The sequence below is a fragment of the Antedon mediterranea genome, chromosome 1, assembly GCF_964355755.1.
Source record: "Antedon mediterranea chromosome 1, ecAntMedi1.1, whole genome shotgun sequence".
NCBI lineage: Eukaryota > Metazoa > Echinodermata > Crinoidea > Comatulida > Antedonidae > Antedon > Antedon mediterranea.
Window position 1 is genome coordinate 40,104,457 of NC_092670.1, and position 25,542 is coordinate 40,129,998.

General features: G+C 35.8%; 3 protein-coding genes across 4 annotated transcripts in view; all 3 read right to left on the reverse strand.

The window, feature by feature from the left end:
* Positions 1–88: 88 nt before the first annotated feature.
* Positions 89–18,327, reverse strand: LOC140039903 (solute carrier organic anion transporter family member 5A1-like). Of its 2 annotated transcripts, XM_072085497.1 has the most exons (8): positions 17,300–18,327; positions 13,036–13,362; positions 9,090–9,254; positions 5,207–5,399; positions 4,855–4,999; positions 4,572–4,744; positions 4,099–4,163; positions 89–3,539 (listed from the first exon to the last, which is right to left on the reverse strand). In XM_072085497.1, exons 1-8 carry the CDS (start codon positions 17,970–17,972, stop codon positions 3,157–3,159), a joined length of 2,124 nt encoding a protein of 707 aa, XP_071941598.1. In that variant the 5' UTR covers positions 17,973–18,327; the 3' UTR covers positions 89–3,156. The 2 variants fall into 2 exon arrangements, with proteins under 2 accessions (XP_071941598.1, XP_071941606.1); XM_072085505.1 differs by lacking the exons at positions 89–3,539; positions 4,099–4,163 and adding an exon at positions 4,165–4,219.
* A 1,136-nt stretch (positions 18,328–19,463) lies between these two features.
* LOC140050038 (uncharacterized) lies at positions 19,464–23,408 on the reverse strand. Its single transcript, XM_072095050.1, has 2 exons — positions 23,241–23,408; positions 19,464–22,252 (listed from the first exon to the last, which is right to left on the reverse strand). Exon 2 carries the CDS (start codon positions 22,230–22,232, stop codon positions 21,207–21,209), a length of 1,026 nt encoding a protein of 341 aa, XP_071951151.1. The 5' UTR covers positions 22,233–22,252; positions 23,241–23,408; the 3' UTR covers positions 19,464–21,206.
* A 571-nt stretch (positions 23,409–23,979) lies between these two features.
* The window catches only part of LOC140039936 (uncharacterized), a 31,718-nt gene continuing 30,155 nt past the window's right edge, over positions 23,980–25,542 (reverse strand). The window contains exon 17 of the mRNA XM_072085534.1: positions 23,980–25,119. Coding sequence (XP_071941635.1) covers positions 24,983–25,119 — 137 coding nt within the window. The 3' untranslated portion in view covers positions 23,980–24,982. The remainder of the gene's footprint in view (positions 25,120–25,542) is intronic.

The following is a 25,542-nucleotide window of genomic DNA, read 5'->3' on the forward strand; positions in this document are numbered from 1 at the left end:
TTTGCAACAAATATAGGCCTAGACTGTTGAATGAAAGTTTAAAATGTTAATATTATTATGAATTAGGGATCGGAATGTTGTAGGCCCTAAGTATAATGTGATTGTTGTTTGCATGTTTTTGAAATTGCCTCATTTTGATTATATTAGGTATACAGTATCAACTATTTATACCTAGCCTACTAAGTTAGGCCTACAGACTCCCCATCATCACACGCATCACATAATCTAATACAATCAAAACAGAGAGCAGCAGAGTTCCTTTTATAAAAACGCTTGTATATATTTTATTAATTAGCCACGGATGATATTTTATCGAGTATATTTGCACATAAATCTATTTTAACAAAACAAAATATTCCTTCTTTTCATATTCTATTCTACCATGACATAATTCGATCACCTTTAAACACAATTCAATACTGAATGTTAAATGTTCTTAATGTTAGGCAATTGGCCTATCAAAACTATATTTTACATACTTTTGCTTTTAAATTTATCTAGACCTATTCATCCTATTTCTGGATCATATTTTTTCCTTTTTCTTATCATAATCCATAGCCTAACACACACTATGTCTGAGTATAATAACACAATTAATTCAATTAAAACCTTTGTAACGTGTTTTGTTAACATAAAACGCGTTACTCAATAACTGAACTCATTAGTATTCGTAAATCGAATATTCCCATTAGGTTTGTAGTATTTGTCAGTGAGTTTTTACGTCGTTCGTGTGATTTATAATGATTGATGACGCTTTCTATCATGCATACGGCGAAAGAGGGCATTGGCCATCGGTGACGTCACACAAAATTAACATCGCGCATTTATTGCATATTTCTGAGCGCGAAAGTATTTTTTTACAATACTGTAGGCCTATATCTTAAAATGTCCTTTAAATAGCATAACTTACCGCTGTAAATCATAAATATGGCGAGCGTATGTGTGGTTCTAGACCTAGGCTACCTAGGCCTATATATTATGCTTTGGATATCGATTGAGGATAGCGGCAAACAAAGTAGAGTATTGTAAAATAGTGTAATCAATATGCGGTACTTTGGTACAGCGGTATAAATAAAATGAAATAGCAGACTACATTGATGATGCAACCGACTTTCGCTTGAGGCTTTTCAATGCACATGATAATAATAAAGGCCTAGAATTTAACATATTTACTACATTAATTTAATATTCATAATAACAACTGCCGTTTTATTAATAAAAAATAAATAATAAAGCTTAAAGGTTGATTTCCACTCTAGCTCTGTTTACACTATCAAACTTTATGTGACAAAAAAATTATGATGTGTCCATAATAATATGGACACGATGCTGTCATATTACTACCATAATTTGGGCACATCACATTTTTTTGTGATAGTGTAGACAGAGCTTAAGCGCAAGAATTTGACCAACCACAAGCGATGAATTAACCGAACTATCGCTTTTCATCGGTCGTATATCAACTCGCTTACGTTGTGACGTCCTAAATGGGAACGTAGTTTAAAGCGTGGTTCTCACTAGGACGCAACGCAAGGACACATACGCGTAACGCAAGCGAGTTGACCAATAACAAGCTCTTTTCGAATAATCCATCGCTTGTGATTGGTCAAATCACGTACGTTGCGTTTCGTCGCTAGTGGGAACCAAGCTTTAGAGACATAAGATTGCGTGTAATAATGTTGAAGAACCCAACAAAGTTATGTCGTCGTGGAGAATCACAACTTGACTCGTAAAAGCCCACACAAAGCGAAAGAAAATCGATCTCGTAATATTTTATTATTATGTTATTTTTATAATTTAAAATTGTCACTTTATGTCACGATTATTGCACATAAAAACAACGAAAAAAATATTTAAAAAGGTTTATAGTGTTATTAAGTTCATCTTACAAATTAAAATTGCAGTGTACCGTAAGCAATACTCAATAAATATGTATTTTTTTAAAGTTAAATTGATTTTGCATTGATGTTATGAAATAGTTTATAACGAGCGAGATTATTTTTTGTATTCCATTTCCATCGCATACGCCGCGCAAAATTACTTAGGCAATCTGCAAAAAAATTGACATAGATTATTATTATAAGAAATTAAATATTTCTACATATTTTCATATGGCGATTAACCTAATTGAAAGTAAGTCGGTGCTTACGTAACGTTCACTGATTTCAATTTGTTATATAATTTACATGTCGAATACCGAATATAAAGTCGTTTATCAGTTATGTTTATAAGAGAGTAAGAACAACTAATTAATAAACCTGTATCATGCTCCCTGAATGTTAATTTTGTTAGTATTATAGCATAAAACACAAATACAGTACTAGTATCTTACTAAAATACAGACATACACCTGTAATTGCTCAGTTTATGGTTGCAAAATCGACCAGCACGTTAGGACGCAAAACAAGTGCGTACGTACGCGTGCGACGCGACGCCAAGTAATCACAAGCGATGATTTGTGGGCATGGAGGCTCCATGGTTTGCGGAGTCCGGTTGTTCAGGGAGGGTGTGCAGATCATTCAAACTGCATACAATTTTTGTTAAAGCTTCGTTCCCACTTGGACGCAACCCAATCGGATGGATCATCATCTGAACTGTCGCTTTTGATTGGTCAACTCGTGGTAGTGCCTACGTCATTGCTTGCGTCCAAGTGGTAACCAACATAAGTGCATTGTGCGTACGTACGCACGTCCTTGTATTACGGTTTCTCTTGGAAGAAAAGCTTTGGATGTCCCACAAAAGTTTATAGTTTGGACATTTTATGCCGTTTAAAACTATTAAAGTCTCCGGAAGAATTGCCGCCGCAGTCATAAAGAAAGGATCCCTCTCTCGCGAGGATATGTGGGTAATTTAAAGCTCGTTTTACACTAGACCTTCGCGCGAATCAAACATTATTCCTGAGCTCTGTTTAATTGTTACGCAGTTTAATTTTTCGCATCGCAAAACGAGATATCTATTATTAATACACATGTATAGGCCTGCATAAACGTACCAACGCGTATGATTCGCGCGCAAAATAAATTGGCCTAGTAAACAGGTTTTAGAAAGACCAGTACTAAAACAGACCGTGTCTAATGTTTTCCTCAACATTTACTGAAATCGGTGCTGCTACTCGAGATTCTCTCGAGTATTTTAGCTCTCTTTAAATTTAAAAAGTTAAATATTAGCATCAGCTGTCAATAGTTCTAGTCGAGGACGGGAATTGTTGTCAACCTCCATTTGAACTGGAACCTCTTGTAGATCCTCTAGATCATCCATCTCCTGTTGGTCTTCTTTCCTCTCTGGAAGCTTCACGTCTTGTGATAGTCTAGAGAAGTCACGATTAAGGCAGCATCGGCAGGTGTACCGGCAAGACAACCAACATAGCAGACCAAACACCACTGATATGGACTTCAACCCGATAGAAAGCCCGATATAGTTGGCGTGGACTTGACTTTTCTCGTATTCAAAGCAGGAGCCAACTCCTTCACACAATGTTTGCCATATCATGCATGACGAATCGATTGTCTTTCCATAATAGATTGGTGCTGGAATATAGGCTGTAAGAAAATATTTTCATAGTTATAGGCGGTCCACCGCGCAGCCCTGAGCTAACTGTAGGCCTACTCGTTAAACCGTCCACGATTGGACACCGTGTCCAAACACACGGAAGAATTAGTTTGTATTAAGGGAAGTATAGGCCTACCACTCACTATGACTACTATATCGCAGGAATTATTTTAACAGTTGGTAAAGGCAAGGTTACCATAATATGTCTACTGTATTTAGGAATTTGCCATGATACTACAGTATACAAATTATGATTATTGGTCTAGATGTACAGAAATAGAGAACCAACTATATACTACTAGTTGAGAAATGAACTATGTAGTGTCTGCGCATGCTCTATGTTTCTGAGCGCACGCAGAATGACTGGATAGTTGAGTCTAGCCACAGAGCGTCATTAAATTAGATAAGTCCCTATTTTAATTGCCAAACACAGACACACTATTTTAATGTAATGTAAAAGTGGTTTGTTTTATAACATTAAGAAATAATGTATCCATGGTTAGCTAATCAGCCATGACATTGAACATACTAACACATTAATGTATTTACCTAAAACACGGAGAAATACAAATTGAATGCCGAGAGCGAATGGACGATCACACTGATACACAGACCTGCAAATAAACATCAATGTTTGATAGATTCATACGTAATTTTCGTCACAGGAATTCTACAGAAATACGACAGATATTTTTTACTGTGATTATCAACATTATCGGTACAATATCAGTTACAAAATTGGTCCAGTTAATATTTATTTACATTGCAGTTTGAACGGAATGGATGCATAAAAAATGACAAGGATGTTGATGAAGAAGTTGATGGTTTGATGACGTTGTTGTTTTTGTTGATGACGAGGATGATGATGTTGATGATGACGGAGTTGATGATATTGATGATGTTTTTGTTGATAAAGTTAGTGATGTCATAATGATGTTGGAAAGAAGATATAATGTGATTATACAATGGTGAATGATGAAAATAATTTAAAAGACGATGGTGACGAACATAAGATCTTTTACCTAAGTGTAGACATCAGAATAGGTATTTGACTTATAGCTGTCAAAAACACGACTACAATGACAAGTGACATGAAGATTGGCAACTTGTCACATGACGAGTCACACTTGCCATCTACAGCGTCCCATGTGACGTCATCACCGCGAACGATACACAAACAATCAACGAACACCTCCTAAAATCAAAGAAACGTTATGAAATATTGTTAATTTTATTTTTTTTTTAACGAAATTTTATTTTCCAATACATTTTAATTTGATAATAGTATATGTAATAATCACTTACCTTATCGAATTCATTACTGTATCTATGGTTACCGCATCCTGCATGACACGCACTAAAATACGTCACATCATCGACGCCACAAATTGGTTGATAGTCAGTGTCGTGACAATTACAGCTACCAAAACAGGAACTGATATTTGTTGAGCTAGATTAAAAAAATTAAAACGTTTTAATTCAAGACATTTTGAAATTAGTTTATCACAGGGAATAGTTGAATAGGCTGTAAAAAATTAATTATATGTAAACGCCGGCTCTTATTGCATCCAAAATCACTATCACCGAGGAGGTACTAATCCTACAGCTTTTCATGCTGTCATGTACTTAAGCTTATTATCTTAAAATATAAAATTACCTGTCTTTATTAAGACTAATATTTGCGAATTCCTGATTGTCGCATTTCACGAAGAAGAGTGTGAATAGAAACATCAGTGTGATGGTGCTCATTATAAATGCAAATCGTGTACATTTCTCTAATGTGAACTTATAACGCCTGACTATAAAACCACCAAGGGCTATTCCTAAGGCTGCCGGTGGAATAATAGCACCTGTAAAGAATGAATAGAAAAACAATGTTACGGCAGTAAGTAATGTTGCAATCCTTCCTATTTATACATCCGTTTTGGTCGCTAAGCTGTCCCCTTTATAGGGTTCTAAATATTAGATCCCTTTATAATTGGCGGGAATACTTAAACCAGACGTTAAGAAATCGATTGTATTATTTAAACATAATGTGCAGATTAATATGCACAGCTTGCTGGCTAATAATAACAAATAAGATCTTTATTTATCTGTAACAATGAATTTTAAGAATCAATAATATTTAGTACTAACGCATCAATTATGAACAAACACCTATAACAGAATAATAAAACACTAATAATATGCAATGATGCTCTGCGCGCCCGCCCCGACGGAGGCGGCGAGAACGGCTAGTTATTTGCTACAGGGTTGGGTAGGTTTGGCCAGTATGCGTACCTTTTTATGGCCAGCGGGCGTCCCGGATATTGCGCAATATGGCCAGCGGGCGTCCAATTATTGCGTAATATGTTTTCAATGGCAGCGTCCGCGCGCTCCATGCGTGTGAAAAATACGTACAATGCGACAGAGAGGGCGTTATATTTACATTTACAATGTTTTTTGATTGACATTATAATAGTTAAAACTATTAATAATTATTGTTATTAATTAGGCCCTAAAATACAGTAGTATAATTTACTAAATCAGTTTAACTTAGGCTAGCCTGCTCTGAACATAGATTGGATTTTAGGGGCCTCAGTTCAGGCTTGCCCTACTTGCAAATTCTGTATATATCAAATTAATTATGTATATAGCGCCATCTGTCGCATTGTACGTATTTCACACGCACGGAGCGGACGCTGCCATTGAACAAAATATTGTGCAATAATTGGACGCCCCCGCTGGCCATATTGCGCAAATTCCGGGACGCCCGCTGGCCATAAAAAGGTACGCATACTGGCCAAACCTACCCAACCCGTATCGTTATTTGCGATGGCGCGCGCGACGCATATACAATTGTACGCGATTAGCATTAATTATTGTTGCGCGCGCATAATTGCACGCGCCGGCGCCCGATACATTTCTTGTTGTACTTGTATCAAGCGTAACTGTTTCAGTGTGCCAATCGCACTGTTGATTACAGCGCGATAAAATATCGTACTTTCTTACGATTAGTAAATTTAATTATCTTTCTAATGTACCGAATGTTGTTATCCGTTCACTACTTTACTGAGGATTTATTTGTGACGTCATCAGCAAGCGCATTTTACTATTAACTTCGTTGTTGTTTACAATTTGCCGAGCTAGATTGATTACTTTTGTTATTATTGAGGCTGTATGATAATTATCATTACAAATAATATTACATTTCTATTTGAACAGAACATAAACATAATGTTTGCTAAACCGTCTTTATTTTGTTCGTTTATTTCTGCACACTCGTCATCATTTATCGTCATCTTAAAGCCGGCTAAAAAGGGTAATGTTTAAGTTTGAATTGAGTGGTTAAAAAAAACATGTGGTCTTAAACAAGTAAAGACTAATAAAAGGCACGATTAGATTTCTCCGAATACTATTGATTACATTGTATTGATTAAATTGTATTGATTAATTGTATGAATTATAAGAGGAAATACTCTTCTAAGAATACAACAAACACAAATCTGAACAATATTGGAAATATAGGAAGTATAGTAATGGTATTGATCATTATGTAAATAATTAAATAACAAGAGACTTTAAGCTCTGTGATATGCCCATATATGGACATGATGATTTCATATCACTACTATATTTGGGTATATCACTACCATATTTGGGCACATCACACTTAGACCGGGCGCCCGGAAGATTTATTCATGTGAAAAGATACAAAAGGTTTGATGATGTAGTAAGGTGCGTATTAGGGCGAGATGCTATTATTTACTTTACTATTATGTTATGTTATGTTATGTTAAAAAATGTTGCAAATTTAGATTTCGTTGCCTTTTTTCATATATACATCACTAGTGTCTAGTGTGTAATTAAAACAATATTTAAATCGAGTTATAATAATAATGCACAATAATCGGTACCGGTGTCGATCATTATGAGTGTAATTATTTAGTTTATCTGAAAAATATTCTTAAATTATATTATTTTGATATAATATTGATTGTTCAAAATGTTACCCTAAAATACAAATCTGCTGTTGGTTATTTTAAGTGTTTTTGTTGGTGTTATTTATTATTCCAAAATAAAGATATATTATTTAAATTATAAAATAAAAGTCACTCGTTATATCGTGAATGTATTTGTATTATCGACATTGTTGATCATGAATGGAGCCTCGGGTATTTGAGCTGCTGTTTACCGGATAAAGTGAAAAAAAAAAAACATTTTTTTTTTATGATTACATACTTCATGGATAAACCCATTTTGGGCGAGTTCCTAAGAGTTTGATGTTTGATGATTTGGTACAGGAAACAACTGCTCTCTTTATTTATTGTTTTAGCATTCTAATGTGTATTTATTGTCAGTCCGAGTCCGTATCACGTATTTCTAACTCAGCTGAACGCCATAGGACGACATACGCGCCGAGTATATAGCCGAAAAGGAGGAAACTGCGGACCTTTAGGGCTGCTGTCTGAGCTTATGTACAGGAGAAAGTTGCTGTCATTGGTGTTTTTGTCATCCCCAATATGTACTGCTGCCATTAAAAAAAGATTCAACCTTGTATCGCTTCACATGAATAAAAACCCATTTGGACGTGGCCCTAAAGTGTTGCTGTTTGGCGCCCCGTACAGGATAAAGTTGCTGTCATTGGTGATGTAATCATTAGTAGCCCACTACGAATGATATCCAAAAAAGTTTATCCTTGTATCGCTTCACATGAATAAATTCATTTTTACCCCACTATGTTATGATCCCCACAGGCCCCATGTACAGGCTGTGACCCGGCAGCAATGTCGAATATTGCATCTCGCCCTAATACGCACCTTACTACATCATCAAACCTTTTGTATCTTTTCACATGAATAAATCTTCCGGGCGCCCGGTCTAACTTGTTTTTATCAAACTAGTTTGATAGTGTAGACAGAGCTTAATAAAAGGCACGAATATAATATCATTGATTACATTGTATTGATTAAATCGTATAAATAATATGAGGAAATAATCTTCTAAGAATATAAAGAACACAAATGTGAATAATATTGGAAAAATAGAAAGTATTATTATTAAACCAGACGTATTGATCATTATGTAAATAATAGAAGTGGCTGTAACCCCGCCACAAAAGAAATAAAAATACATAAAAGGTGTGTCTACACAAAACTCTCAAATTGCGGAGAAAAATTATTGTTCTTAATTTTTGTTAACGGTTGTGTCAAAAATGTAACTATATTATTTTAAAAACAATGACCAAGCGTTGACATTACAAAGTGATTTGGCATATTAAATACTTCGATTTAACAAAGTAGAAATAGTATTGAAAGTCATACAAAAACTTATTATAAACACTTGTTAAACACTTAGTATAAACACTTGTTATAAACACTTGTTATGTTATGTTTCTGAAAATGAGAAGAAATTACAATATAAAGGTGGGTCATTCACAATTACAAAGAAGCAAGTGCTTGTCAGTTTGGTAACCATAAGGTACAGAAAACATTCCAAAACAAAAAATGTACAAAATAACAACATGAAATATAAACAAAAAACAAAAATGATTATCACACCTGTCATGATGTTTGCCTTGGAAGACGTTGTACCATACTGAGTCTCCAGGAACTTGGGCATGAAATACACGAACCCAGTGACGATTGAAAGCTCCAGGGACGCCACGACATTTACAAGTAAATATGTCGGGTTAGTTAGAAGCCGTTTCAACGCTTGTAAAAATTCTGTCGAGAAAATATAAAGGTTATAGTGCTGTATAAAATGAAGATGACATACTAAGGCTTGGTTCCCACCTAGAGACGCAACGCAAGGAGGTAAAAGATCAATGTAAAGTTATTCGACCAGATTTCCTGATTTGACCAATCACAAGCGATTGATTATTCAAACTGTCGCTTGTCATTGGTCAACCTGCTTTATTGTCGTTTCTGTTGGAACCACGCTTAAATGCTGAAACTTACTCTTCGCGCGCGCAAATACAGGTCATGTCAACATAAATGCAGATCTGAGATTTAGCAATGCACGCGAGCTCCAGATTTAGTTACTTTATATAGAGTAAGCGGGGAAAGCCCCGGATTAATTCCTTTGCATGTCTTTCAATAACAAGAACTATATGAAAAACACGTTCTATTCATTTATATACAATGAATATCTATGTTCCTTTACCGATAGTAGGCCTAGAACCCTTCATTCGAAACCACTTATTGAAACCCGTTCTATTCATTATATACAATGAAGATCTAGTAGTTCCTTTTACCGATAGTAGGCCTATAAAGCCTTCATTCGAAACCAGTTAAGGAAACACGTTCAAACGAGCAAGGAGAAATATGATTTTGAAACTACGGCAAACCCCTAGGCCTACTACATTTTTGGATCATAAAGGTGTCCCCGTAATAGGGGTTCTACTGTATATTACGTCTACAGTCATCCTTACTACAGTGTACATCGCTATATTAAGGGGACGTTTTTAGATTCCAAAAGTGTCCCCGTAATAGGGGTTCTCTGTATATCATTCACGTCTACACAGTGTACATCCATATTAAGGGGACATTTTTAGATACCAAAGGTGTCCCCGTCATAGGGGTTCTACTGTATCACGTCTACAGTCATCTCTATTACGGAGACATTTTTAGATCCCAAAGGTGTCCCCGTAATATGATTTATACTGTATATCACACATATTATGTTTATAATGCATACGGTAATCTACTATCTCGATTATTCAGATAAAATGTATTGTCATGTAAACTTAATGCAGCATTAAAGTATTGTGTTATATATTAGAAATAACATATTCTTGAGTAACGATGACAAAGATTTAAAAGGGTTTATTGTAATTCATCAAACTTGATTTCAATTTCCAAATAATCTTTATTTAGCCATTAAGGGTCAATAACCGGTAATGTTTACACAACGTTTTCTCAAGAATATTTACATATATAACAACAGCACTATAAATAATGTTACAAGCAAGAAGTTGTCACAATCCATCCATATCATTAATGATGATGGAACATATATTAATGTCGCAACGGACGTAAATTAGATGACATCAAATAGTTAACGCGTGCGTACGAATACATCATAATTTACACGCGGCGTCCAATTCATGATATCACTGACGTAATCTGCGCGCCAGTTAATGCACAATACAGCGTATTTCGTTCGACGCGTACTTGGACTGTTGCATGCGAAAAATAAACCCGCAACATTTTCATATCTTTTACTATCATAAATATCATAATGTATAATAATGTGTACATCTCTCTTGTATATTATATATAACGGCATGCGAGGGGGTACGTGCATGTACCACAATCAGAATCAGTGTTGGCTCACTGATGTGAGGGGGTACGTGCATGCACCACAATCAGAATCAGTGTTGGCTCACCGATGTGAGGGGGTACGTGCATGTACCACAATCAGAATCAGTGTTGGCTCACCGATGTGAGGGTACGTGCATGTACCACAATCAGAATCAGTGTTGGCTCACCGATGTGAGGGTACGTGCATGTACCACAATCAGAATCAGTGTTGGCTCACCGATGTGAGCGGGTACATGCATGTACCACAATCAGAATCAGTGTTGGCTCACCGATGTGAGGGTACGTGCATGTACCACAATCAGAATCAGTGTTGGCTCACCGATGTGAGGGTACGTGCATGTACCACAATCAGAATCAGTGTTGGCTCACCGATGTGAGCGGGTACGTGCATGTACCACAATCAGAATCAGTGTTGGCTCACCGATGTGAGGGTACGTGCATGTACCACCACAATCAGAATCAGTGTTGGCTCACCGATGTGAGGGGGTACGTGCATGTACCACCACCACAATCAGAATCAGTGTTGGCTCACCGATGTGAGCGGGTACGTGCATGTACCACAATCAGAATCAGTGTTGGCTCACCGATGTGAGCGGGTACGTGCATGTACCACCACAATCAGAATCAGTGTTGGCTCACCGATGTGAGGGGGTAGGTGCATGTACCACCACAATCAGAATCAGTGTTGGCTCACCGATGTGAGGGGGTACGTGCATGTACCACCACAATCAGAATCAGTGTTGGCTCACCGATGTGAGGGGGTACGTGCATGTACCACCACAATCAGAATCAGTGTTGGCTCACCGATGTGAGGGGGTACGTGCATGTACCACCACAATCAGAATCAGTGTTGGCTCACCGATGTGAGCGGGTACGTGCATGTACCACCACAATCAGAATCAGTGTTGGCTCACCGATGTGAGGGGGTACGTGCATGTACCACAATCAGAATCAGTGTTGGCTCACCGATGTTCATCACATATTATTGATTATTGATTATTATTGATGTGCTATTTTAAGAGAGAAACAACAACCATCCTTTTCATTCTAGAATATCGGCTTATTCTTTCATGAATATTCATGAATATACATTTATGTATCAGGAACATGATGACTTAGACTAGTTATTAAACTAATCACTTTAGCGACGAGACTGAATGCATATGTGTGTATGCGGCGGCAACTTGTTTGTGTTTAAATAGAGAGAGATGGGATGATTTGACATTTAGCGAGATTCTACGCCATATTGGGTAATAAAATGTAATAGCAGCAATAGAAATGCAACGATGTTTTTTAAGCTCCGTCTACACTATCAAAATTTATGTGACAAACAAATGTGATGTGCCCATATACGGACATGATAATGTCATATCACTACCATATTTGGACATATCACTACCATATTTGGGCATATCATTACTATATTTTGGCAAACTTGTGTACAGCAGGAGCCTGGTTCACATCAATATTATGTCGATTATTAAGATTAACCGCTTCTGATATATTAATATTTACTGACTTCTTTCATCTTTAATTTCGCCAACACAATCTGCTGTATACGATGATGTATTATATTGTTTCATATTCAATAAATGCGTCATCACTGAATAGTAACGCGTCATCAAAGAAAAGGCAAACGTTGTAATTCGTTAATGAACCTCATGAAGCAAAACATGAAATCATTAAATTATCTAATTCGTCTCATAGCATTTTAGCTTAAGAACATACTTAAATCACTTTGCTTTCACACTGACTGCATCGCCATTCTGTGCTGTTCTAATAGACTGAAAACATCCCCTCTCTTATTTACATTTCCATTTTATTTGCATAGGCATACCCAGCACAAGATACCCACATCTTCTCGGGATTATACCTTCCTCCTTCTTCTTTTCTTTTGTCCATCCAACAATCATCAATATTTTACCTTATCATTTCTGTATTCTATTTTGTATTGCTTTGCTTTGGTAGCAAATAAATGTCTTTTGAAAACATATTTGCTTTGAATACAGTATTAGCATAATGTAAAATATAATGACGTATCACACACAATCCCACACTTCAACACGTTAAAATAATATGTCTCAATAATACAACGTAACGTCACTATTGAGCAAACAAACGCGTTTGGAAGCATTCGTGTATCAATATTAAATCTTGATTATTAGTTAGTATGTGAACTTACCTCTACAGCTTGAGCAGTCAAACTGCATGTGAACCATTCTACTATCATCGTCCTCTCCTTCGGAAATTGATTTTGGTCGGTCATCGTCAGAATCTCGACTTCGTCTTAAAGTGCGAGGGTATGCGAGTATCGGCAGTGCAAACACAGCTATAAGCAGGCCACATATTAGGTAACCTATCCACCATGCTCCTACCCACTGTGGATCACCCGGGGAAATAGCAATATCATTGGAAGAGACGGAGTCTAGATCCACGTAGTAACTGACACATAGACCGCCTAGTAAAAATCCAAGTGCCGGACCAATAGCCGTGACGCAGTACACAATGCCTATTGAGAAAAAGAACGTCACATATGTAATTGAATTTCATTATTAAATTACTACTATGAAGTTGTTTTAATAAGCATAATATCTTAGAATAACGATTAATAATTTAATTGATATTGAGTAATGTCATTAGCGAATAGCAATTGCTCAATACTGCTGCTTTACGCAATCGATGGTTCTCAATTGGAAGGAAACATACGACGCCATTGTGTTGGCCATTGGAGTAGACTCACTAGCACTTAACCATTACCGGTATGTGTTATATAATATAACAACGTAACACTTTTCGATTTTTCGATTTCAAACACAAGACTGATTTTTTTTTTGTACGTGTCCGATTAGCTTGGTTTCTCCAAATCGGACGTTGTGTTGCGCTTACGTACATTTTCGTTACGTCATGGGAACCAAACTTTAATTGGACGCAACGCAAGGACGTAATCACGCTGCAAGTAATTTGACCAATCACGACACGATTGGTCATTCGATAAGTCGCTTGTGATTGGTCAAGTCACTGGTTTTGCGCGTGTACGCCATTGCGTTGCGTCTTATGAGAACTAAGCTAGCTTTATTCTAATGTTGACAAATAAACAAGTTGGGAAGATACTTCAACGTAACCGGTTGCACAATTACATTCATATTACGTGACATCCATGTCATATGACATACAACATTTCAAATAAAAACTATATACTTATTCTATTATTTCCGTTTTAATTGTCTTATTCATAGTTTCTGTTTCTATTACAAATGAGCTTATTCCATCGACATCAACTACAGTATATTTTTTTTTAATAAGAGGCTTATGTTCGAAAATGAATTTACAGATTCCCTTCAAGAATAAATTGCTTTCTCAGAAAATTAATCATTGTTTCTTCGAGGCACTATTAATAAAGTATTAACTGAAATGCTAGTATAAATTAATTGCTTATTCTCTGCAGAGTGTCCATAAAACATTCGCTGGTTTATCTACGCATTATTTAAAAAAAAGTTATTAGGCTCGGAAGTATAATACGATTGTGCGGTACAGTATTATATTATTGTTCAGGGCTATTAGTATTAAAAGAACAGATTTTAAAAACCCTAATTGATTCCGGTCTTTCCGTTTTCAAGGGTCTGTTGTTTTTTTTTTGTGTTGACAAATTCTACGAAACAGATTTTATAAAAAAAAAAAACGCGTTGTCAAAATTGCTCCAGAAACTTTTCTCCATATCAGTATTTGTATAGCGAACTCATACGGACATTACGCCTTATGTAAAAAGAAAGTAAATGAATTTGTTTTGAAAGATTATTGGTGGTACGACGATTGACCTATACTGTCACCTATTGAATAGTATTCTGGACATGCCTACTTAGGTATTCTTTCTTTTTGTGAAGACCTCGTGGTTGAACAATGACAGGGCCAACTCAACAGAGAAGTTACAAAAGAATTACATTGAATTCGGTCATCAAGGACGGTTCAGCTTAAACCCAGAGATCTCATCATCCGTTGGTGGTCGTCGCAGAAAAAAATAAAAGCGTAGACCAACAATGTTTGTGTAATACCTAAAGCTTGGTTCCCACTAGAGACGCAACACAAGGACGTAACGCAACGTATGTTAATGACAAGCGATGGATTATTCAAACTGACGCTTGTCATTGGTCAACACGCTTGCATTACGTTTACGTCCTTGCGTTACGTCTAAAGCTTGGTTCCCACTAGAACGTAACGCAAGGACGTAAACGCAAAGCGTTTTAACCAATGACAAGCGAAGTTATAGACAGTTAGCAATCACAAGCGAATAAGCCATCGCTTGTGATTGGTCAATTCACTTGCGATGCGTTACGTCCTTGCGTTGCGTCGCCAGTGGGAACCACGCTTTAGTGGGAACCAAGCATCTATAATTTGCATCATCCGGATAACATCGGCGCGTTTTCATTCGTATTCGTATTCATGTTTCCATCTTCCAAATCCCTCTCTCTCTAAGCATGCCTATAACCTGACGCTTCGATTCTATCGAACAAATTCGCCTAGTGAATGTAGATCCGGGTTTTAATTTCATTCCATTCATGTAAATAACACGAATAAGACTTAGCCTATTTTTCACGACTCGTTCACGAAAAATAATGGGATTATTACTACAGTAATGTTATTGCAACAAGGGTTTATATTTTATAATAAACAACAGGAACTTAATACCCCCGGAGCTACCCTTTAAGCTGATTTGGATTTAATGTATACATTATTATAAATATAGTAGAATAATACGAGGATTAGTAACATTATACCGTAGCCTCCTCTGAGACAGCTTATAGGCTTCATGCAGACTGTAAGCCTACATATGCTTAGTAACATGCACTGAGTAACAAAAGAGTAGCATTCTCCTCTTTTCATAAGATTTAGCTTTCAGATTGGTTAAAAAGATCAGTTTTTAAAAGATCCCGAAAACAGCTCTAAAGTGTAGTTCCCACTAGAACGCAACGCAAAGTGACGTATTGGCACAAATGGCTGTGTATATTGCGTAATCACAAGTGAGAGAACCGACAACTCACAGTGCTGCAAACATCGCAGGTTTGATTTCATGCAGGCGGAGGGGCAAACACAAATATTGGAAGGGCATTTCGTTGCGTTGGTTTTGTTACTAGCTGCTTCTCTAGTGGGAACCGAGCTTTAGTACACTGCACTTTTCGATCAGTTACCATACTTTTTGTAAAAACATCAATGAAAGGGGATCGCATGGCATAAATCACACAATGTTTCAAAATATTTCCACACGACTATCTCAACATAATTTGATCCGAAGAAGCGTGACGAACCTACTGAAGCGTCACGGACCCACTGAAGCGTAACATAATCAACAATAATCAACAATACATAATACTGTACACAGAAACCGAAAGCAATACAAAACGTGTTTTAAAAAGTCTAGAAAACATTCAGGATTTAATACTAGTAACTTTACCAATGCGAGACTTGTTTTGTTTACGTTTTTGTAACTCTAATTATGTCAAATTGTAGCAATGTATGAAGGCCACTAAATAAACAAATTTGACGACAGAATTGTTTTTCAATAAAAATAAAACCAGATAATCTTAATTTATTAATTTATGTTGAGGTCGTCAGTAATCCTGTGTTAAAAAGACGGATTACATGTTCCATTGTTTGACGCTCCGGTAATTTTGGAGGATGTAGGCAATTGTTTTAGAGACAATCACAACATGAATTCTGTTTCCGATCTCGGATGTAGGCCTATTGTTTCCATTATTTAACGCGATAACATAATAATAATATACTGGTACCATTTTGTAACTTTTGTTTATTATGTAATTGTTTATTATTCTATAGATAGAAGTCCGGATTAAAACGAAATGAAATTAAGTTTCCGTTATTCTAATTTGTTACAAGCTTTGTTTCACTATAGGGACGCAACACAAGCGCACAACGCAAATAATTTGACCAATCAGATCATCAAGACATGATGGATCATCTGAACTTGCTTGTGATTGGTAAACTCACTGCGTTGCGCGTACACTAAACCATTGTACGTGACGCTACAAGGAAGTAACGCAGGTGGTACTTGGCCATTTCACAAGCGACAGCGTTAATCCATCATTTATAATTGGTCACATTATTTGTGTTGCGCGCGCGTACTACGCTCTTACTTGCGTCCCCAGCGAAAACCAACTTTTATAAAAGAGCAATTTTACTTGTTTCTGGCTCATTAACAACAGCTGTGTCCTTTCTATTTCGTAAAGCACAGGTTGTTTTAATTGCGAGGGGAAACTAACGGAAATCAAAATCAAACAAAACATAGTGGTCTTTACATAAAGAACAATAATAATAAACATTTTTGAAAATTTTGGGAAATTAAAAAGTAACTAAAGTGAAGACGCAAATAGCCTCAAGGTATGGTAGGCCCTTAATATCATTTATCATGTTTGGGGGCATTAAAAATTACTTACCAATATAAGATGCGGATTCGGTTGCTCCAATATTATCATCTACATAGGTCACACCTAAGGTAAACATCGGGGCAGCCCCCATACCAAGCAACAGTTGGGCAATCACGAAGAAAAACAGATAATCAGAAGGGTCTCCGTCACTTTCCATACAATCATAGTAAACCGTGACATCCATTAGATCTGGGTCCACGATGTGGTTATCCGATTGTTCTGGCTGTTGACTTGCAATAGACTCAGCAGTGTAATTTCTACAGATGGAAACGTCAGTCTCATTTTCGGAGGTAACTCTACCGGGGATGTAGTTATCCCCTATTAGATGAGGCAAGGTAAAGATCAAGGCAGCTACCGACATAATAAAAGCACCAAAACCGACCCATTTTGGTCGGTGACTGCCGGGACGGCCTCCGAGATAACTTACAAAAGCAACGACTAAGAAGTTACCAACTTCGTACGCGCTGACGATCAGTCCAGCCTCTGCGCTTTTGATTTGGAATCTGCGTTCAATAGATGTTAACACACTGCTCGTGTATCCGATCAACATCATACTCTCTACTAATGTTAACACACACATAAATAATACAAATTTCTTGGCTGTAGCAAACCGTTGCATCCACCGCGGCCTCCATCCTCGGAATCCGATATCAGACGCTTCGCTAACAGTAGATAACTCCATCGTGGATACAGACTTGCGGCTAAATAGTCGTACGTCGTAATATGAACGTAAAGACACAGAGATGTGTAACCTTCAAAAACAAATACACATGAACAAAAGACGGATCTCAAAATACTGTGTGAACAATAGAGAAACTCACTCAGGTGTGGACACGTCGTATCACACGACTTGCACTACAAACGAACAAGCAGATCCATGTTGCTAATTTTAAGCCTAAGCTTTGTGCTTCAAAATCCAGTTGAATATGCATATGGAACGTGATCGTCATCACAACATACATGCATCGCATTTATATTATAATGTGATGATAACGATGAGCTCAGCTATTTGTCGTGTGTGTCTCCAGTGAGTTGACTTAAATACATCGCGTTTATATTGATTGGGTTGTCATTGAAAGAGAACAAGGACGTGAAGAGGGCGTCTGGCTGTATGTACAGATAACCATGGATAAATATCTCCATGGTATAACTTATAGTATACACAGGTGAATCATCTTAATTTTACACACAAATGTAATATTCCTGGAAACTAAAAATATTCACATAAAAACAAAGATGCAATTTGTGAAATTGATAGAATTATACCGGTTGTACATAATATTACACTTGCATTGTGATACATTTTCAAGTGTTATTTAGATTTGTTAAAATTCAATGTCATTGTCCGTACGTTCATACAATATTCAACGAATCGTAATGATGACACATTACATACGTACACTCGATGTCATTGCGTATCTAATATTTAATAATAATGATGATGGTTTGTTTGTGAAAATGATGAAAATTGGAACCAAGAGACATGAAAACAAGGCAAAATAATGGCCCCGCATATTTAAATAAGGCTGATTTTCAATAGCTCAGTTTTAGTAGTAGAAGCTGATGGTACCACCGTAGGCCTACACATAAACAAGGAAGAAAACATTAGAAAACAAAATATTTTATGGAATTCAAACAAGTGTTAATTTTATTTCATAATTTGTTTTCCATTCTGGCAAAACACACGTTTGCCTTTGTAAATATTTCAATGAAGTATATACTGTAATAAAACATTTACACTTATTATCGCACAAAACAAAGAGAGAAAAGAGAATTAAGTATCTGAGCTGTGCGAATCAAAAGCGTCAGTTTGTACGCGCCACGCAGGCGTATTCAGATTGATTCGTACGTGGATGATTCGTACGTGGATAAATTACAAATTTCTTTTGCAACTACAATGATTGGAAGTCTTAAGTTTAATTGTTATTAAGTTCTTATTATAATTGTGCTTATCAGTCAGCCAGACGACAGGTCGAACCTTTCCAGGTTGTCTGCTCGCCTCCTGTCTGTGTTGCATTAAACATATAATAATCTTTATTGTCTTTCTTTCTTGTTTGTTCTTTTTCACATACATAAAATCAAAACTAAAGACAAAAGACCAAAAAAAAAAGCTTTCGCTTATCGAGTTTTGGCCTTTAAAAATAAATAAAACTTAAACTAGAACGTATATCATAAGAAAATTAATTACATAAATGAAAATGAATAACTCACTGGCATTATCAATATGAATATGAAATAAGTAATAGAAGAATAGTATACACATTTTTTGTTTGTTTTTAAATAGAAAAAACTAGAAAAAAACTAAGCATCATATAAGGTTATTAAATGTTCTTTGACTTTGATGGCAAATTGTGTTTTAAATGAAATTGACTTAATATTTACTGGGAGTTTATTCCAGAGTTTGGGACCTTGGTATGTTATATTGGTTTGAGATAGAGTCGTACGGCAAAATGTCTTTTAGGCCTATGTCTTTTACATTTTGGACGAAATAAGCATATTATTATTATTATTATTATTATAAATTAAGTTAGATATATTTAGTAACGAGAAATAATTAAACAGGTGATTATTGTAAAATTAGATTCAGATTCGAAACGTAGATTAATTTAATTACGGTTGCCACAAGGGTAATATCGCTGTGCTACTACCTCACTGATTTACATTCATAATGCACTTAATTACAAAGGGCTGGCCACTAATCACTAAGGCAACATTCTACTTATTGATTGTAAACTACCTCGTCTTAGAGAATCCTGTTACACTTATGAAGATAAGTATATATTATTATACACTTTATAAAAGTACAGCTGCGCTCGGCGCAAGAGTTCAACTTTTAGTATTGAGTATTAGGACCAATTAATTAGGTTCTTTAAACAGTCCTGGCTTTGTTTGTATAAAACCTGTTAGTGGTGGTAATTATCGCTGTTGGTTTCGATTGAATAAAATAAAATGAAAATTCTCAATTGTAACTTCTAGTCTGTACCATTTGTTCATTTTATCATAATTATAAAGCATCCCCTCTAATCTACAGAATCAATGTAGGCCTAATTGTTGTTTACAATAAAGGATAAATGTATACGGTTTACGAATGTTGTTATTGCAAACAAATCTTCAAAACCGTAACAATGAAACTAATGTTAAAATAAAGAATCGGAAGTAGGCCTATCCGACCACATTCAATAGATTTAGAGGTTCTCACCTTGTACGTATGTCACATAAGATAAAGTATATTCTATCTACGAAGATCCGTAAGTACTGAAATGTATTGCACACAAAAAGTATTTTCCTATTCACTCACTAAAGCCTATTTTCCACTAGGCGAATTTGTTCGCACGAATCGAAAGCGCAAGCTCATACGCATGCGTATTCATCTTCCAAATCCTTCTCTACGCATGCGTATAAGGTGACGCATTCGATATATTCGCGCGAACAAATTCGTCAGGTGGAAACGAATCGAAAGTGTTGACTAATGCGCATGCGTATTTTGTGACGTAAATACACGCAACCAATCACAATTTTCGATTTTCGTGAATGAGTTTACTTGCGCATCTAATGTTTTGGTACGTCGCTTAAAAGCAACAAATGCTTTATAGCGCATACCACCGACAACCAGAAACAACTACCTGGATTACAAAATTATAAGATTACGGCTTCAGAAGAGGCAACGAGTTTTAAACTCACTGCCTCTTTAATATCACTAAAGCTAAGCAGGTAAGCAGCTTGCACACATGTTTATTATCTTAATATTGCAGTACCGTAATGGGCGTGACATGCATACCATCAAAAAATATCTAGTTAGGCCTTTTTAGTAAGTAGGCCTATTGTTTTTAGCACGTAACTCGTGACGAAATGACTGACACATACTACAGAGCTGCAGTTTGTTCTTCGCGGCTATCGACGCTCTTTATTGAAGTCATCATCTTCGAAATATGTTATTTTGTTGCGGTGTTTTACGATTACCTTGCATATGCTTTTGAATATCTGGAGTAACTGCTAAACTGTATCTTAAATCAGACAATCCCGCTGGATAAGGCCTTAGATCTGAAGTACCATATCTTTGTATGTTGGGATAGCTATCATTCCCGTATGGACGTGACACGGTTACGAACATCAGACGATCAAAAAACTCCACCTGATCGCCTTGATACTTGAACATGCCTTCTGTCAATTCTCTAACTCCTGTCATGATTTCAAAAGTACTAATTATTTCCATTTGTGGTGGAAACTTTTGATTCAGCATCGCCAACCACTTCACCTTTGGCATGACGATTGGTAGAACCTCAACATCCCATTTCACGTCAACTCTCTGAGATTGTAAGCATCGTAAAATCTTCAGATACGGGTCATTACTATCCTCTTTAACGAATCGTTTATTTGCTTCAGTAAAAAAAGGTAAAGTGCTCATTGGTGCTGGTCTGTGAATAATCAACAATTTGCCTTCTTTTGTCAAAGTCTTCATGATATGTCTAAACGTCTCCTTTGGGTTTGTAAAGTGTTCAAATGCACCGTGTAGGATTATCTTATCAAATGGCGGTTCTTTGTCTTCTGTCAATCCCTCAGAAAGTTCCCGAAAGTATTGCTCCGCGCCAATATGGTCTATTTTAAATGGAAGTAATCTCTGGTTTGAAGTCTCTTCGTAGAATATAACTCCGGGGAATATATTTGCTATTGGTTGTAAAAGACAAAACTTCTCTTTGATTTTTTCGGCATAAGAACCTTTACTACATCCAACATACGCAAATCTATCGTGCGTGTCTAGTTCAAGATGTTTGTGAATCTGTTTAAAAAGATTCTCGTCATAGATTGACCCAAAGCTGAACAGATCATCGTCTGCCTTTTCCGTGACATTTAGTTGACCTTGCCAATGCTCTGAGATCACAGAGAAAGGTTGTGGATACTTGGGAAGAACAAGTTGCTTATCAACAGACTGTGATGTCATCATGCAGACGATTTGTCAGAACACTACAAAAGGATAACAAAAAATACAATATATGAATTTAGGATTAGGTTAAAAATCTTAACTTTGTACACCTGATCTATACTAAACTATTAACGTAAAAAAGATATTATATAATAAAGTTTGTAATATTAGGCCTAACAAAGCATATTAGGTAGAATTGTAACCAGCTGTAATGTTACTAAATTAAAGTTCTGATGTGCCCATGGACACGATGATGTCATATCACTACCATATTTAGGCATATCACTACCATATTTGAGCACATCACACTTTTTTGTCAAACTAGTTTGATAGTGTAGACAGCTACGTTCACACTTAAAGTAAACGGTGCCGTACAATTCTGTATGATTTCCCATTGAATTGTTTCCGTTTTGTTTTATATCTCGTTCTGCTTTTTGTTTCGTAATTTCAAACGTGTTCTCTCCATTTCTGGTGGCTTATTGAAATTAAATAAATTTAATTATCTAACAAAGGGTGCCGTCATCCGTTCCGTGAATCGGAACAAGTCTGAATGTTGTTTCGTTATAGATATTTTTAACTATCAACATAGGCCTACTTGAGGATCGTAATTTCGATATTTGTTTTTTCCAGGTTTGTCTGTCTAGTACATTTAGAGCGTCAAACCCAAAGGTCATTGTCATGGCAATGTATGCTGCCACCAGGAAGTTTGCAGGGTTCAAATTCAATATTTTATTGACTTCACTAAATTATCGAAAATTATCATGGTATAATATTCCATATTAACTTATATTAAACAGTCTATGGAAGAACTTATATGGTTGATCCGTTATTTTGGTAAGTTTCGTAGATCTATATATTCTTATGGAGTTATATTTCACAAATGGTCCTTAAATAGCCACCATATTCACTAAACACGCTCTACCAAGAACTAAAGTAGGCCTTACTTCTTGAACTTAATAATGATAAAACGTAATAAAAAGCATTAAAGCATCATTTATAATTGAACTTTTGATATTTTTTACAACTTACCCGTTACAATCGAACCACGTCTTTCCTTTTGGTGTATGTCTGCTGTTTTGTTAAGCACGTTTTATAGGGTGAGTGTACATGCTCACTTAAGAGACAATGCACACAAAAGTCGCTTATTCGTTGTCTATCATGATCGATAACTGCAAGTATTGTTTACCCCGTTGCTAAGCACCCTCTGTTAGCTTTAGTTTTACAATATTCCTTTACAGATAGTGGTATAGGAACGTCACGTTTGTCAATAGATACAATATAAAAGATCGCATTATTGACATATGAGCCCAATTTTATTGACGTCATAAAAACCGATAATTTAAATTAATTAAATGTCAACCATGAATACTAGAAATAATTTCTATGGCAACATACAATTGTGTGTGCACAATGGAAAACCTAAATTGAAATCTTGCAATTACATTTTAATTTACGATGATTTTAATCAATCCATTGTTATGCAATATTTATAGCAATAACCTTGCAAGTTTAATTTATTTTGACATCTATCAACGCAATATGCGTACTTTTTGTGGTTAAATTTCTACTTAATAGTTATGTCATGTTAATTTATAAACTAGATGTGTTTGATAACTGGACATAATGACGAATTCACATGCAGGGCTGTTATGTGTATTATGAAGAGAATCGATTGTAGTGGACTGGACATTGAGTTGAGTATTAATGGTACCGTCAAAAACGGTATAAATAGAAATAAAAAGAACAATGAAAAGGTTATATACACATGAGTTGGTGTTTAATGTTCAGAAAGGTCTAAAAGAAGGCTACAAATCAAATACCATAACATTTCAACTGAATAATTATTAATATGAAATATAACTTTACGTTTACAGGTTAAACAAGGAAACCTTCAAGTATGTCGTTGAGGAACTAAGGCCATATATTGAGAAATCTAGTAACAACAATGGTCCCACATTCTCTGCAGAATGGAGAGTTGCCATGACACTTTACAGATTATCATCAGGTATTTTTAAACTATATTCAATCTATAAATTGGATATTTACATTTACAAAGGTAACTCGAAATAGGTATTATTATAACAAACTGCAAATATTAAAGCATACACTTAATTTTGTGTTGGTTGACAATGTTTGGCTATACATTATATACAAACTGAGTATTTATCATATAGCTGTAAAAACAGTAAATGTACAAAAACAAAATGTTCATCCGTCTTTAAGATTTTATAAGAAAAAACAAATTTATATTTAAACACCTATGTCAAAAACTTCTGATTCATGTTAAACTTCTGATAGATGTTGGCTCTCTGACTGGTGTTTGACTACTGATCAGTGTTACACTACTAAGAGGTGTTTAAATTCTGATTTGTGAAACACTTCTGATCAGTGTTTGACTTCAGATCAGTGTTACACTATTAAGGTGTTTAAACTTCTGATTGGTGCTAAACTTATGATCAGTGTTTGACTTCAGATCAGTGTTACACTATTAAGGTGTTTAAACTTCTGATTAGTGCTAAACTTGTGATCACTGTTTGACTTCAGATCAGTGTTACACTATTAAGGTGTTTAAACTTCTGATTAGTGCTAAACTTGTGATCAGTGTTTGACTTCAGATCGAACTACTAATAGGTGTTTTGCTACTAATAGTCTGTGATAAACTTCTGAACGATGTTAAACTTCTCATCAGTAATTGTACTATCTGGTTCCAGTTATCATACCAGGTGCATCAATGAGACGACATAATCACAAATAAATGAAATGAAGTACACTCAAGTGGTCACAATCTCAGCAACTTTTTTAAGATCCGACATCAACATTTTTAGACATCGCTTAGCCAACGGCATGTCATCAAACGAAGTTTTGCTACCTGGTTTAGGCTGTGGTATCAAATAAACTGATTCTAAGGCTGAGAAAGAAATACAAGAGGAAACCAATTGAGATTCGTTTACAGCTCATGTAAGTGTAGTACCAGTGCCTGATATTTACTTTTGGTACCAACTGAAAGGTCGAATTATAATGCATGTCTATGCGCAAAACAAAGTCAAAAGAGAAAGAAGAAAAACAGGAACAGCAAACTAGTATTTTAACCAGAAGACGTGGTTACTCTATTACCACATGAAACTGAAGAAGAAAGATTGAAAGAAAAATGGCAAAGAATTGAAGAGATTGAAAGAAAAATGGCAAAGAATTGAAGAGATTGAAAGAAAAATGGCAAAGAATTGAAGAGATTAAAAGAAAAATGGCAAAGAAATAAAGTGATAAAAAGAAAAATGGCAAAGAATTGAAGAGATTGAAAGAAAAATGGCTAAGAATTGAAGAGATTGAAAGA